At 43.3% G+C, this 17,176-nt stretch overlaps 1 protein-coding gene across 1 annotated transcript in view; it reads left to right on the top strand.

Moving 5' to 3' along the window:
* The window catches only part of LOC307232374 (zinc finger matrin-type protein 4-like), a gene marked incomplete at both ends in the record, with an annotated part of 89,399 nt that extends 77,119 nt beyond the window's left edge, over positions 1-12,280 (top strand). The window contains 2 exons of the mRNA XM_080003364.1: positions 1,566-1,787; positions 12,180-12,280. Of these exons, the coding sequence (XP_079859490.1) occupies positions 1,566-1,787; positions 12,180-12,280 (323 nt within the window). The remainder of the gene's footprint in view (positions 1-1,565; positions 1,788-12,179) is intronic.
* Between the last annotated feature and the right edge of the window lie 4,896 nt (positions 12,281-17,176).

The following is a 17,176-nucleotide window of genomic DNA, read 5'->3' as shown; positions in this document are numbered from 1 at the left end:
GAAAACAAGTTTTCACATAAAACATGTGTATATATAAAAAGGAAATGTAAGAAACTTTTGTGGTGTTTGTTGTGTTGGTGTGTTGTGTTCGGTATCTGGATCAATATTAATGTACAATTCCTTGAAAGCATCCCATAGTGTGTCCCAGCATCCCATCTTTTTAATTGGGTACCTAGAAAAGCCAATAAATCCAATTTATTATTATAATTTTTTTAAATCTTAATACCTTTGTTATTTTATTTGCCTTCGCCTTTGCATGCCCTTGCTGTATTTTTCCCCACAAATCAGTGGTTTCAAAATAGTAATTCAGTAAACAGCCAATCCCTCCTGCCCAACCGGCTTTGCCGCCCACTTTGCTTGCTGTGTTGCTGCACTCCCTCCACTCACTACCCATGCCTATGTTTTCTGTACATCTCACTGGGAATGATGAGCAGTTGAGCCTCGACGCCCAAATAGAAACTATGAAAAATAAATAAAGATAATTTAAAATTAGATCTAAGAGTTGTCCGTCAGAACTAGAAAACTTGTATTTTTTTAAATTGATTTATCTGTTTTAATTTTTTTAATTTACATGTTTATTTTTAGGAAGAATTTTTAATTTATTTTGAACTTATGGACCACATCATCTTTGTCCCATGGCTAGGGGGATGAAGTATTATCAGGCTATGTAACTACATGGGGTGTAGACTATAGGGGTGCCCAAAAACAGCCAATCCATCGAGAATATTCCACTGAATCGGATACTGTGAGGGGAAAGTACAACGTTCCCCTAGTTGGATATTTGCAGACGCTGAAGAAGACTTGCTTTGTTAACAAAGACCCCTGAACATCCCTGTGCTTTTCTCGCGCTCTGACTCATTTGGCAATCAACTGCAATTACGCCCTGCCCTCAGTCAAATGAGGAAACGCTGACAATTCCGTTTCTGTACCTCGTCCGTTCCCCCGGCCCTGCTGTCCGCTGGAGCCGCCGCAGAGAAATGTGCAACGCGATTTGGCTCGATGGCACGAAACGGGACATTAGTAAATGTTGACTTGGGGTGGGCCAAGCGCTCGGGTGCTAAAGCTGATTAACTCGATAGTGCGGTTTTGTGTAGGGGCGGGGGTAGGGGTGGGGAACGCAGTTCAACGGCATGTTTGTTCAGGGGCTTAATGGCGGCATCCATGCATGAAGGCACAAGTGGGCAGCCGCAAGAAGAGCAGGCTCTTTATTCAGTTTGCCAAGTAGAATTTAGGTTTTCCTCTTCAGGCATTTAATGGAGATAACAGCTTGCAATTCAGAGGGCTGCGCTTGCATTGCGGGGACAACTGATACATTGCTGCTGATTGGTGCTCATTAAAGCCCTTACTTTGTTCTCTCTCGGTTTCTCTCTTGCTCATTTTTCTACGAGCTAAACTTTAGTCTTATAGGTAGATCTGCGCCCCGGTTGCAAGCTTTTCCATGTGTGAAACACACCTTTAAAGACACAAGTGCCAAAATTGGCATTGTGTCCATTTTTATATATTTTTTATTTTGACAGGAGGGAAATAAAGGCATCAATTTTGCACTGTTTTTTGTTTCTTTTCAGATGTGCCCCCGAGTCCTGTGAAGAGCTCCCTTGAAACGACCCCAGTGACCTACCCGCGACAACGCCGTGACTCGGACCGCTACTGCCAGCTATGCAACGCCTGGTTCAACAACCCCAGCATGGCCCAGCAGCACTACGATGGCAAGAAGCACAAGAAGAACGCCTCCAGGGCAGACCTGCTGGAGCAGCTGGGCAAGACCTTGGACATGGGCGAGATGAAAGGTAATGGACAGTGGAAACGCCTCTGATGCTGCCCCATGCATGCTGCATGGTATAGCATTGGCAAGAATATATAGCATGGTTCTGCTGGTAGCGACATCTTGGTATCACTCCCATGTACTATGTTTGACTCCTACTGTAAATATTTAAATGGGAAAGTTGTCTTTATCCAAAGTCAAAGAATCTCATTCAAGAGAAGCGTGAACCTGAAAGCCTTTTCAGGATTTAGGTTTTGGTCAGTTGTGCTGGTTAAGCTAACAATCCCCCTTTCTTCCCCTACATGTACAAATCCATTGAATCAGTGAATATGTGAAATGACAGAAAAAACTGTCAGGTAAAGGTACATGAACCAGAACCCTAAGGTTGCCTAAGTGTTTAGAATGATGAGCCAGGTTCCAAACCCCTAGCTTCATACCATGGGATAGTGATCAAAAATGACAACAGAGACAAAGTTTACGAATGTTTTCCCTATTTCTATTGAGGAACACTGAAAATAAATCAACAAAATGTGAAATAGTCAAAAATTGCCAAAAATGCATCTGTATAACCAAGGAGAAGAGCCATGTAAAAAAAACGTTCTTGTGTCAGTTAATCAGTTTGTATTTACAAAAGTTGTCAGAATCATCCAAAAAAATCCAATTCCGATTCTTCCTACACCTATATGGAGGGATAGGTGTTTAGGAGAAGAACTGGAAGTCCTCAAAATATATATTTAAAAAAACTCCCACACACTGTCTAAACTTCCGTCCACTGCTCATTCCGTACATCTAATAGAATAAATATATGACTTATACTACACTCTTCTTTTTCTAAGGCTGCTCCCGTTAGGGGTTGCCACAGCGGATCTTCTGCCTCCAATAACTTCTGTTCTGCGCATCTTCCTCCCTTACACCAACCGCCTGCATGTCCTCCCTCACCACATCCATAAACCTTCTCTTTGGCCTTCCTCTTTTCCTCTTGCCTGGCAGCTCCATACTCAGCATCCTTCTCCCAATGTAATGTGTACTTATACTACACTACACCTTTCCATTTTAAATTTATGTTTAAATTTGTCTTTAAAAACTGTTTAAATACTCTTTAAATGATTTTTTTTAAATACTGTTTTATTTCAATCACTACTATGTCAAGATGAGTTGGCTTTGAGACTAAGAATCCTATTACTGCTGATGCTTGCATTGTTATCAGGTATTTGACAATAAACTTGAAACTATAATTACATGGACCTAGTTCTAGTGCTCTCATTACAAAGCTATTGCACTTTTTAATTTAAAAAACATAAATTAAAAACAGCTTCCATTTTGAAATGAAAGGACAAAGGACAATATCTCAGGTAATGGGTTACGGTTCGGGGCGAAAGTCTGAAATCTCTCTCTGAAATGGGATTGTGTTTCTGTGAAGTTAGCGCCATCTCATGGTGACCCACTGCGATTGAATGAATGGGATTGAATGAAATTTACCGTTTAAATTAAACACACCCTGTCTGGACATATGAGAGGGAAGGGTAATTCCGGCCGGTTTTGCAGCCGATTGGGAGCCGCCTTGTAGTTTGCTGGAAACTGGCTGGAAGCTGGTTGCAATTCGGCTGTCAACCGGCTTCAAGTGGCTCCTACTGTATATGTAGAATTTCAAGTAATAGATGTAATAACTCCAGCTAAAGACCCAACACTCAAAGGTGGTAAAGTTTGGTTGATATAATAGTCCGTCTGTCCTTTCAAAATAGTTTGTTTGTTTTTAAATTTCTATATTCTGTGGTCAACGGATAAGCACAACGTTTCGTATTTGTAAGTCCTTGTGATAGACGTCCACTCAAGCCCTCTGAGTTTGACATTTGAAGTGCCTATTAACTACCATGAACACCTCACCAGCCCGAACATCCGAGGACATCACAAGCTGTTAATTTCAGAGCAGACGGAAGCGAAGGGGAGACCATTCTGCCTTATTGACTCCTTGCCACAATATGTCAATAACAATTAAAGAATATTATTCTGGCCCACGAAATGGCCACATGCCAGGGTAGCAGGGGGAGCCCAGAAGTGCACCGGGGCATGACCACAGATGATTGGACACGGACCTGTGTCTCCGGGCGGGATTGGTTCCTTTAGCGATGATAGGTGGGCTCTGGCCGCTTTGAAGTCTGAAGTCTGATGAAGCTGTTTTTAGCCTGCTCAGTCAGTGATTAGGATTTTTTTATATGTGCACGGCCACTCCTGTTGTGCTCACCTGCATTGTCAATCCCTTATCTCCTCACACAGGCTTTGGTTTTAAGTGGATATTATCATATTTCCATAGTCCAAAGTGAATTGCTCGAAGAGTTTATTTAAATGAGGGAGCTGCCTTTCTGCCTGATAGTTCATCCATAAACTCAAAGCCGTCTCCATCTCTGAGCTGCGGCATCATGAGGATATTCACAATGCTCATCATGAAGATATTCACATTCGCACTCCGATTTGCCAATGTCAACCTGATCATTATGACATTGAGGGTGAAAATGTCATTGCGCTAGCCGCGGCATTCGGCGCTTGGCTTAATGAGCGCTTCTCCCCGGCGATTATCAATTAGAAATGTGGGAGGGGGGGTCACCCTAAGGGGCAAATCTCCACGTGGCAAGCCCACGGGGAAAGGAGAACGGGGCCAAAAGCGGCCGCACCATGAAGCTGGGCTGCCAGCTCTAGAGATGGCGCCGCTTTACACTTCTCCCGCCACTGCATTTCTCTGCAGATCTTCCGTTTGTTCTTGTCCCTCATTATCATTCCTTTTCTATCCTTTAACCTAATCTACACGGGCACACACAAAGAGAAGAGTAATTTTTGGTGCCTTGCCTTAAGCAAAGAAAGTAGATTAATTTCTTCAGTGTAATTCAGACAATAAAACTTGAGGTTTGAGCCGTTAACAGTGGACCTGTCACGTCATTTACAATTTGTTAAAAAGGTTGCTTTTAAAACTAGGTGGCATAGGAACGTATATCAAAATCAGAATCTGTTTATTTTAAGTAGATTTTCACATACAAGGAATTTGCCGTGGTAATGAAAGGTGCATTGCCCGGACCCTAACCCAACACCCAGCCTTAAACAAGTTTGTTCGCAAACAAACAAACTTTAAAAGGCAAAAGACAAAAGGATGCATGTCATTCAATTCTTCTTTCGTTTGAAGTATCCTGCCTACTTTAAGATAAGAACACTTTATTATTTCCTGGAACGAAATTCAGGCTTTACAGCAGGAAAAAAAAACAGTGCAGTCAAGAAAGAAATACAAATTAGAATGAGATTACAAATAACACATGCTGTATGTACTCTATCTATCTATCCATCTACCCATCTATGTATATATCTACACTTTATCCTGTTCCCTAACTTTACTCACAATCCCTAATTGTGTCTACCATTAGTACATTTGTCACAGTATCAAACAACTATCAAAGTATCAAAATACTAACACTAACGCTACTAACCTTAACCTCGTAAAACCCAACTCTAACCTCAACCACTTACCGAAGAGCAGGGACCTTTTTAACCATTTTTCCCCCCCTGAAGGTTCTGGTTCGGCAGCCTCAAACCCCAGACAGACAAAAACCTAACAACCTGCAGACTCGACTTTGTGCTCTTTTCGATTTGTACATTGAGCTAAAAGAAATGCAGCCTGAAGATAGCAACTCGATGAAATATTCATCATCTCCTATATAGAAGGTGGGGTTGTTGACGAGTGGTCCTGCACATTGTTGTGCACACACTTTGCAGGAGAAGTTTGTTATGAAGGAAATTAATGTTGGTGGTGTCCAGGGCTGTGTGAAATGCAGCGTGTCGCAGAGGGCGTAGCCCTCCTCGCGGTGAACACGAAAAAAAAAGTCAGTTTTGCTTATTGTCTTTTTTCTGCATTTTTAAATTTTTTTATAAAAGAAAATATTCCAGCGTCTGCTCCATTTGAGCCTGTGCCATTTACACCCCACATGAGCCCCCGCTAGACTTACTTTGTAGTCCCCTGGGGGTGGGGGGGGATTAGGGGGCCAAGGGGATGAGCCCCGAACATAATGTACTCTCCACAGATAAAGCTTATGCAGAAACTCTTTTCTTTAAAGGATATGTTTAAATGTTTAATATCCACCCCCTTCTACACTATATGCAGCAGGGGTCTGGAATAATTATGCCGTGATGAACGGCCTATGAGCTGTATAGTGCCTTAGGGGAGGGTGGGGGGCATAAAAACAAATAGCAATAATTTAACCCCCTTTACCTTTGTTTTGTGCTGTAAAAAGTACCCTGGGGGGATAAAAGCTGTGGCTTTCTCAGGATATTACCATTTTCTGTATAGTCCTGTGTGTGTGGGTGTGTGTGTGTGTGTGTTTGTGTGTGTGTGTGTGTGTGTGTGTGTGTGTGTGTGTGTGTATATATATATATATATATATATATATATATATATATATATATATATATTAGATATATATATTGTGACGTGGGGATGGGATGGTTTTAGCAGCCACACCTGACCGGGATCTAGGTGATTGGGTCAGGGTGGCTGCATACCTGTTGCTCATTTGTTGGGCTAACAAGCAACAGGTTAAAACCCCCATCCTCACACACACTCAGGATAGGAGCCGTGTCATGACATGTTTGATCTGCTCCTGGCGTATTCCACCTAGCCTTCTCTCTACAATAAACTGATGTCTAAACCCATCGTCGCATGTGTCTCTGTGCCGGAGGATCCTAAAAGGCCACTTGGTGGCGTGTGGCAGGCGGAACTCCTACATACAGTATATAGAGTATATACAATCCAGTATATGGAGGTCTGAAACAATGGGACTTAGGTCATGCTCATAGATACACCTTTATATAAGTGAACTTAACTTGTGTATATTTGATAATTTTCTACTTACAATGTGTATTAAAAGTGCAGAGCGGAGTAAGCAGAGATAGGTGAGAACAAGGCTTCCCCTTGTTTGATGACACAGAGTTTTCATCCATTAGGGTAATATTTAGCAGCAACCCGAATGACAAGAAGAATAAATTTACTACAAATAGTTTAAACGGGCATAATTCCGATAAGGTGGATGTTTTCGAAGTTCTGAAACGGTGTGGCTTCGTAGTCAGAAAGATAATGGAAAGATTAGAAGAAATTTTCAGTCTCTTTTTGAAGATAGAGTGGCAGTCAGTTCCAACTGCTCAGGCATTTTTCCCCAAAAAACATTTATTCAACATTTTAGAAAACATTTATCTGGTAATTGGATGACACACTTGCCATATGATAAATCACTTTATAAGGAAAACCATCCAACAAAAGGTTTAAATCTTCCGTGGAGTCTTTGGATCAAAGTGTGTCAGTCGCAACTAACCACTGCCACACTCTGCCCAGAATTTTGACATTTAGCAGAGGACTTTTGTAAATCTTATCAGTTGAGTTGAATAAGTTATGTCTCTACAACAAACATGATAATAGTGTAACAGTGGTACTGAAACTGTCGGTCGTGCTCCCCTAATGGAGTACGAAAGAATTACAGGGGCGTGAGAACATTAAAACTTTTCACCCCAAAAAAATGCAGCGCAGGTAACTTTTAGAATTTCCTACCCTGATGCTTAATTTAGAGGCAAAAAATAGTTAGTGTTATCTAATGAAAATGAATTAGCTTCAGAGGGACAAGCTTTTAATGCAAGTAGAACAAAGTTTCGGAGATTTATTTTCGGCCACCTCGCTTAATAATATCCAACCGGGGAAAACACCCCACCAAAAAGTAGGAAGCTACTGAGCCTGGTATAAGGTCAGGAGTTCACCTCTCTCTCTGTCTCTCTCCCCCTCATCATCCCGACCAGTGCGAATCTCTTTGTGACTTGCAGCTGCCAAGAAGAAAGATGTAATGATGCATGATTTTGCAAGTGATCGCAGCTTGACTCCAAGACGGTAAATTTAGGCAATATACACACTCGTCCATCTGCCCAACAGACATATTGTTTTTCTAGACTCCATCATGGTCGTTAATTGGACGAGCTTGTCGGCGAGATGTAATTTTGGCACATCCTCCCTCTCTCCCTCTGCTCTCTCTCTCTCTCTCTCTCTTTCCCCACTTTTCCCTTATCCTGTTCCGTCCCTGATGGGGCCGGCCCTGCAGTCGCTATTCACAAGGCATTTCTAGTGTGTCATCTCTTCAACTCCCCTTCCACTCCACTCCACCCCTCACCCCCCCGCAACCCTTTTACTGTCTTAATACCAGGCTCAGATACTTGTACGTCACAAAGGGGCAAATCAAGAGCTCCGCTTAAAGAGAAGTAAGTGGGGGGAGTTAGCGGGGAGGGAGAGGGGGCTCTCTCCTCCACTCGCCCCCTTCCCTTTTGCATTTGTCACTACCTATTTTAACCCCCCCCCCCCCCAATGTTCACCATCAGAAAGTCCTTTCAGCGCTCAGCCCGGGCGACGGCAGACGCCCTGCGAGGATCTTGTGGCGGCAGCATATGCTCTTTCCTTTTAGTTTTTTATTTCAGGCCCGGCTGCTTTCACTTCACGGTCATGGTTTGGAGGGATTGAGCTTAGGCGAGCGACATCTGAGCAAGGCAGATGGCTCCTAGTTAATTTAGCATGAACCTGCGGACCTGCACCGCTACCACCCAGCCTCCCTCCCCCCTCCCCCGCTTGTAAACTTGTAAACAGCCCATGTCCTCGCTCAGTCGCACGCCAAACCTCATCCCGGCTGGTTTCACCAAAAAGGAGACGAAGATCCCTAACCCTCAACCGCCCGCTATCCCCAACATACAACCACCCCCTTCAAATGAGAACAACCAACATCCGTGTAGGATTGCAATTTCAGGAACCAGATGCCATGCTGGTACATGGCTCCATGACAGGTGGCTACGTGGAATATATTCACAGTATTCACGTGCACAGTATTCTCACTATTTAGGCGTATTTTCCCTGCAGATTGCTAATGATTGAAGCACACGATTCCAAAAGTGACGCCAAACCGGATGCATGCTTTGTAAATGTTAAGGGTTAGACTCAGAAGAGACTAGAGTAGGTGAAGCTGGTAGGAAAAAGGTTGCAGAACCTTTGCAGAATTGTCCTAGAATCGTCCCTGAATAGTGGAAAATGGAGGAGAGACAATATTTGTCATGTCATGGCTCAACCTATTTTGCACAATTCTGTGCTGCCAGAAAACAAATCGTTACACAAATAAATACAACGTGCTTTGCATTGAGTTGTGAGAAAGAAGTAAACGGTGTAATTATCCGGGCAAGGCTACAATGTCCTCATTATTTTAACTGTGACACCGGCACCCTCTGATGTTCCTACACCACCCCTACCGTCAGTACCAGCAGAAGCCTTTCCAGGGGAAACACTATGCGTGATATTATTTTTCTATTTGTAAGGATCTCCCAGAAGTTGCTTTCAAATATAAACGCTACCGTCAGGCCCAGTGCGCTTCCAGCACTAAAACAATCTTTACCTTTTGGGCGGGAGAAATGTCAATGAGAAATTTTCTCTCAAACGATTCCATCGATGTGAGATCAAACAGACAGAAGGTAGGACTTCAGTCCGTTGATTTAATTTCCTCCTTTATTGCTTCCTTTATTTCTCCCTTTCCATTTTTCAAGGATGGCAGTTTTCCCTACGCACATTCACCCCTGAACCCCTGGCAGAGTGTCTCTTAGTTGAGAGACAATCTTAGCTTAATGGAAATATATGGTTCTTTCCGAGCCTCGCAATGCAGGGAGTAATGGTGATGGTGGTGGTGGTACTGTATATATATATATATATAAATATATATATATATATTGTATTGTATTGTATATATATATATTGTACATTGCGTACGATACCGCGGCATGCGCGCTACGTGCACGGCGTCTCAACGTCAAGCATCGCACATCACCCTTTATATACTATATACACTATACATACTATATACACTATATATAAAAAATACACTATATACACTATATACACTATATATACAAAATACACTATATACTGTATACTATATACACTATATACACTATATATACAAAATACACGATATAAAATATATACACTATATACACTATATATACGATTATACACAATATATACAAAATACACTATATATACTATATACACTATATATACTATATACACTATATACACTATTTATACTATATATACTATATACACTATATATACTCTATATACTATATACACTATATACACTGTATACATCTCATTTCATCACCGTTCTCAGCCTCATTCCCGCAGTCTGTCAGTATTCACTAGTCGCCATCGCCACGCCCCCTTAATAACACGGTCCTCGATTATCGACCAATTCACTTAAGGACCTGGTCCTTGGAATGGAACTCGGTCGTTAAGTGAGGAGTACCTGTATATGTATATATGTATGTATATGTATATATGTGTGTATATATATATATATATATATATATTTGCGTGTATGTGTGTGTTTGGGGGGGTGGGTTGTGCTAGGGGTGGGTGCAATCCCACTGCAGGTTTCAGGGCCAGTGATGGATGTTGAACAATCTTTCACCTCTTTTAAAAAAGTGAAACCCTCGCACCCCCACCCTCTTACTGCCGCAACTTTACGCTGTGGATCTTGAATGCCAGCTGGTGAGTGTGTCCAGGGAGGCTCTGTAGAAAAATTTAAATCTCAGTCTTGGCAGTGGCTGTCTGACAGAGTGGTAATGGAGCAACGCATCAACAGATGGGCCAACCACGCACCTAAGCGTTCTCTCTCAGGCATGTTACTCCCTTTACAAAATGTTGGAGAAAACAACCGTGAAATAGATTCTGAGCAGAAAACAGTTTCGTTTAGATTTTATCATCCTCCACCTTCCCAGTAGGAAGTGATAGAGTCGGATATACCGGATACAACAACAGGCGCATATTCTTCCCAGATCCAGATCCGTGGAATATAATGATCCTCTGGACGGGGCGTAGCCTGGCTCTTGAACTCTTGGAGTGGGAAGGTTTGACAGTTACTCTGGTAAGTTACAGCAAGTCAGCGTGATGGTGCACTGAGAGAAAATGACAAAAAACACTGACAAAATCCAAGAAGGACATTTCATTTGTCTGATTCAGAGAGACATTATTTTGTGTTGCAATTTCACTCTCCTGGGAATATCCATGGACGACCTAACTCGATTGCAAGAGAGAAGGCAATTTAGGGGGACGTTTTATCATTGCCACAGTGTCATTTGTAAAACATGACAGCGAATAAATGGGGTGCTTATTCTCAGATACAACAGGACATGGGCTCTGCTAGACATTCATGGCATTTCTTGACCCCATTACTTTCTTGTTTCATCGATACAATGTAGAAAAATTCTAGACTTAACTGTATGGGCCAATTACCTTTGACTTCAGCTTGGCTGATTCCTTGTTTTGGAAGGTTCCCACTGCAACTGCTCCTTCCTGAGCCTTGTCAGTGTGATAAGGATTGACGTCGTAAGGTAATGTTCCCAGGATATGGTTTTGTATTTTCAATGCCGTATTGCTAGGAGTAGGAATTTTGAAATGGTTTGGAAATGTGTTTTTGTACATTATGTGTGTTTTGTCATGTATGTAACTGTTGCTGCAACACTGGAATTTCCCTTTGGGGATTAATAAAGTATCTTTATCTTATTTTTATCTTAAAACACTTTGTTAACCTGTTCAATGTGGCACGGCTATTGCTGAACTCGAGCCCCAGGTGATGCCATTCTGATGCTCGCCCACCTGAAACAGCCACTTTTAGGTCACATTTCCAATAGTGGACCCAAAGTTGATCCAGCGTCTGTACCTGTGAATAAAATGCAGACTGCAGGGTGGCGGCCAGACGTCTCGCCGTGAAATGAATTCAGGTCACATATCATTGGGACGGCTGGAGCTCAGGTGTGCCGTTAGTCATCCGCCAATTTTCATATTCAGTCCCAGATCGTATTTCCCTGGCATTGGAAATGCATGACGGTTCACACTCTGTTTGGCTCTAACCAATTCTTTCCGCAGCTCTCTACCAGGTGTCCCATATCGGGCCGAGGCGGTCTAGGGTGGCATCAATTGAAACCTGACGCCCCAAATGCGTGTGGAAATGGATTCTTGATGAATTTCTTGATGAAATTTGATCAACCTTGGATTTTTATTTCATTTTCCTATCAACCTCTGTCATTTTGGTTGAATGTCAGTCACTTCATTTTGAACCCTACAGTAGTTCTGGTCCCAAGAGCCTCTGTGTATGGTTGCCTGCTTGGTCCACTTGTTAATGTATGCTTCAGTTCCATATTGTTTCCCCTTTGCTTTCCTCATTGCTCATGATCTTTATTAATTTGACTGGGGTTTCAGCAGGCAGACAGTGGAGCAGAACTCAAACTACCCATTCCAAACTGTTTCAGATGATGGATGCCATTCACCAGTTCTTTTTTAAAGTTTGTTTGTGTCGTCTCCTTTTCCCAGGCCTGAAACGCAGCTACACCTGTGACGTCTGCAGCGTCACGCTGAACTCGGTGGCACAGTACCACGCACATCTGCAGGGCTCAAAGCACCAAAACAAGTGAGTCCCATCTCCACCCTACAAGTACCGCCCACCCCCACCTCATCCCCGGCCCCAGCCCTGGCAACGGAGCAAATTTAATCTGGTGGCTGTCAACGCTGAGTGCTAAATGCTGCTGCATTAGTATTAGAAATGCTCTTTTTAAATACCTTTCATCCGTGCCCTTGAAATCCTCGGCTCCTCAAGGAGGCTTTTGCACCGTAGACGCAGTGCGCTTCAAATAGCACACACACACACACACACGCACACGCACACGCACACACACACACACACACACACACACACACTTTTTTATATTTTTGTGAGACTGATGTATTTGATGATATCTGATTTCTTTGGGCATCTTTTGCATTATTTTTGTCATTTGTTTCCATTTAAATCCAGTCTATTTAAAAGCAATTAGCCGTCAGAAAAGAGAAAATGTCTCTATTTGAGTCAATTGCAGCTCCTTTTCGCTGCGGAGCCAATTGGCGTCCGTGCGCCCGGAGGGGCCGCTCCCTAGCCCTCTATCAACAAGCGTTTTGGAGTCACAACAAACAAGACTGAGTTCCCTCTCCAGCAGACCTCCGTATACATCTAAAGGGCGACAAGAGCCAAAGTTCGCTTTGATAGGAGAACAAAAGCAAAGTGTGTTCTCAAACAAATTGAAATTGTGCACAGACGAGGCCTAGAGCATTTTTATTTCCTTTCCTTTCTTATTTCTTTGTTTTCCAAAGTGAATCATCAACCATGTGGAGCTCATTATCTTATCGCGGTATTACACTCGTGCTGCCGTTTTGTACGGTTTGTCATCTTTTCTTCAGTTTGTTCCTGATTTCCAATCTTTTGAACTGAGGCGAAGCATGGGATGGAGTGAGAGAGAGAAAGGCCGAGAGGGAGGTGAACTGAGTGGGACGGGGCCTATATTTGCCTGAGGTAGTAGCCGCAAGAGGGCTCTTGGGGGTTCGGGGAGGGAAGGGGGAAGCTTATGTGATGCATGTCCCCGGAATTCATTTTCCCTAGTGGGCAGTTACTGGTGGCACGCAAGGCCCGACCTCTGAAAGACATGGATGATTCGGGCGTCAAGGGTGTTAATTCGGCAAACTGTGGCCCAATTGATCTCCCCAGACTTGGAACTCTCTCAGTTCTTCAGATGATTGAGAGTCCCTACGGATAAACGGTGTTCGAGGTTAGTAATCGCAGAGCGTTCAAACTGATTCATGATTTTACTCCATCTTAAAAGCCAAGCCAAACCACTTTTTAAAACATAAAAAATGCTGGAACACCTGTCCGTTCATGTTGGAGCCGGCGTCTTGCCTGTGTCTCCGTCCCACATTCCCTGAGTCGCTGAACTTGCCGGGGTCACACTGAATCCCCGCGGAGTGAGCCCGGGTCATTTAGCGTGTGATGTAAAGAGCTGCCCCAACAGCAGAGACTGACGGGGGGGGTCACATTACGTCGGCGCCTCTCTCGACAACACAACACCCGCCGGCCATATGGTCACAGACGGACAACAACACCAGCCACGTTGAACCCTGGCCAGGAAAGCAATGAGGAAATTCAATTCGGACTCGGGAAGAACAAATTAGCCGGCCACGGCGGCAGGGTACTAATGAGAAGCCTGATCAATATACCTTTTTATTTTTTTAAACAAGCCAGCTACAGCAAATCTGGAGCTTAAAGAAACACCCAATGCGTAGGATATACACACCTACCGGATCGGTACTTCTTTAATTCGCAGAGCCTTGATCGCAGCATCCCGTTCCTGCATTCTGTTACCTCGGCCTTCCAGACACGGCCGTTCCCACTCTGTCATTCGGAGGTTCTGTATGTGCGCCAGTGATAGCCCAGAGGACTTTTGTTCCGGTCCGCAGGTAGGGAGGAGTGAGAGGAAGAGGAGGAGGGCAGTGGAGCACAGACGCCGAGGGACGCCGGGGCCTCAGTCAGCGTTAGCTAAGGGGAAATGGAGTGGGGAGCACGTTTGACCTCGGGTGCAGGATGCTCTCTCTCTCTCTTTCCCCCCCTCTCCTGCTCATCGACAGAGACAAATCACTGTGAGATAGTCACAGCTTACCTGGCCCAATCGATTTCGGGATGCCGTTTTGACCTCCCCGCTGGCCTCAACAGGCGGGAGCTCTGAGTTGTCTGTCAGAGGTTTTTATAATCGTTAGCAGAAAGATTTGGCGATCAGTGGAAAGAAAATAAAAATCAAGGGTCAGATGCCTTCCTTTCCATTTTTTTTAATCCTTCTCATGTGTTCTGTCAATGTTTTACGCCCCTCTTTAAGAGCCGGTTGATAATGAATAGCGCTCTTTTTCTTTTTTTACTTTTACAACCATAATTTTCATTCACATGAAATTGAATGGAATATAATTTCACCAGACGCTGCTGGAAAATACTTAGATACTGACATACTCCCTCTTCCTCCATTTGCCATTGTTTCCTCTCCGCTGGAATCGATTCACATTAGCCTTATCAACGGAGTGACTTCATCTTAATGGGGTGAACACCTCTCCATTTCAGGAAAACCTTTTCTTTGATGTATCAAACTTAAAGTCACCTTACTGTAAATAAGTGTCACTCTTAAGTGGTCATAGTCTTCTAAGGGAGGAGAAAATGTAATGGGATTTAAGGTTTAATCTGTTTTTAAACAGACGATTTGGTTAAGGAGGGACCTATCTGGCAATGATCAGGTTATTTTCTTCTGACAGCATTAACAATTGCGTTTTCAATTGTTCCCAAAACAGTCATCCTTCATGGGGCATCACTCCCCCAACAAGCCATTCAAGGGCTTATTAGCTACAATCGTACTATTGGTGCTTCCCTTTCCATTTTGAACAAATAAGCTTGTCTTCTAAAAATCGATTCAAAAAAATGTTTTTCTTTTCCTTTGTTCCATAAATTCTCGCATGGCACTCTGCTCAGCGTTCCCTTTAAAGTTGGACTGAAACACCAATATTTTCATTAGTTATGACTTCACTCATGATGGATGTTGCTCGTCTCTTCCTGTATTTTTCTCTTTCTTTTTCAAAAGAGCTCCCTCTAGCTCATTCGATCGCACGCCACGTGCCATTTTTAACTCGAATATCCCTTCACAAAGTTATTCCATCAATTCTCGCCTATTGCACAGAAAGCCCAACACATGTCTGTTAAGATTATATAGCCTCTCTGAGCCTGGTACCACGGTAACGGTAAGTATGTAAGTAGTGAGTAGCAGTAAGTCAGTCTTATTGCGTCGATGCTTGGCTGACTGAATGGGAACCTGTTGAGTCCATTTAGAATATCCATTTCATATAGGTGATGTGGAAATGTATTTACATCACCTATATGCCCTCTCAGCTGTTATTTGAGCCTTGCCTCTTCCTGATTTACCTGCTGTATCATCTGTGACCCGTCTCTGCTTAGCCCGCTGTGGTTTCCCTGTTCAAAGGCTATTTCATTCTCTTGGTATGAAAAGGAATTCTTAGACAGAACAGTCTGTGGGAAGATGTTTTATTTATTTATTAACTTATCAGCCGATAAAATAACAAAAAGAGCTCTCTGGCACAATCTCCACTGTTGTCGATGTGTAATTGCCTGAAATGTCAAACTGTCATCAGCAATGATAAGCCCTCGACCGGGCTGGACATTATTTGTCTTCTCTATTTGAATGTTGAATATCCAACTGCTGAATTCATACAATGTCATTCGGTGATATAAAGACAGCAAGAAGCGTGATCATAGTTATAAAACTGGTTTAAAAGTCTGGTTTAATATTTAAAATGTCCAGTGATTTTTTTTACACTGTTGGCTATTGGCCATGTTCACCATAGATACCTGCCTCTGGGCTGCATTGACAGGTCTGTGTAGAAACCTCCTACCTTTGGGTGCTTTCTCCAGCGTGGCGGTACATCCAAAGGGCTCCTTGGGTGGGGGGTTGGGAGTGAAGGGGGGGGGGGAACCCCGCTGAGGCGTTGAACTGCACACCGCAAATCTCCATCATTGCCGTCTCCCATCCCTTTTTTCTTCCCACACGCCCGACGCATATCAAACATCACACACAAAGGCACACTACCAACAGCTTTAGCAGCGGGCGGGCGGTAAACCTGTCGCAGCTGCATGAGGCTCTGCATAGCAATGAGAATGAGCAGCGCCCAGGCCCGATAAAAAGGAGTGTGCCTTCTCCCTTTGGAGGCTGAAGAAAACAAGTTGATTTATTTGTATGCGAGCTGTAGTACAGTTAGACTGCTGCGGTGTTCATTTGGACAGACAGACAGTGTCAGTAGGGAAATGGGTTAGCAATGGGTTAGCAATGGGTTAGAAATCTCGAGCTAGCTAGCTTAGCAGCTAGCTAGCTCGAGATCTCACGAGGGGTCGCCAAAGCAACTGGCTCTTTAAAGTGCAACTCAACACTTAAAATAAGCCACCTATTTTTAAAACCATCAGAAGCAGAAGATAATTCAAGATAACGTCCGTGGAAGAGTTTCTTAAGTCCTCCTTCCGAAGCTTGTCGGTTCATGGCTGATATGGATGAGTGTGGAGAGAAATAAGTCAAAGTACTACTTCTCAAAGCTTTAAGTACATTTCACAACAGCTGGGAACTTTGTCCAAGTGCACCCCGCATGGTACACTGGAGAAGTACAAAGATTTTGTGGCACTAGCAGAGGTATATAGGCTGGACATTAAGGCGTGCTTAAAGAGTGTTGGGTCTCGTCTTACTAACTACGCCCAATACAATACATAATGTGTGCTCATTAAAAATAATGAGCAGTGTACATTATGACTGTTTCTTTGTTACAGAGCACCATGGGAATTAAAAAAAAAAGGGATTGAGAAGGGGAATGAGAAAGGAATGCAAAAACTCATGCACCTGGCTCCTCTTAGCAATTAAAAGTTCTGTGGAATAATATAATCCAACCTTCAAGCTTATCTCTACACACAG

Source organism: Zeus faber (genome assembly GCF_960531495.2).
Source record: "Zeus faber genome assembly, chromosome: 7".
NCBI classification, from domain to species: domain Eukaryota; kingdom Metazoa; phylum Chordata; class Actinopteri; order Zeiformes; family Zeidae; genus Zeus; species Zeus faber.
Note: the sequence above shows the minus strand (reverse complement) of the source record. Positions and strands in the feature narration are given on the sequence as shown.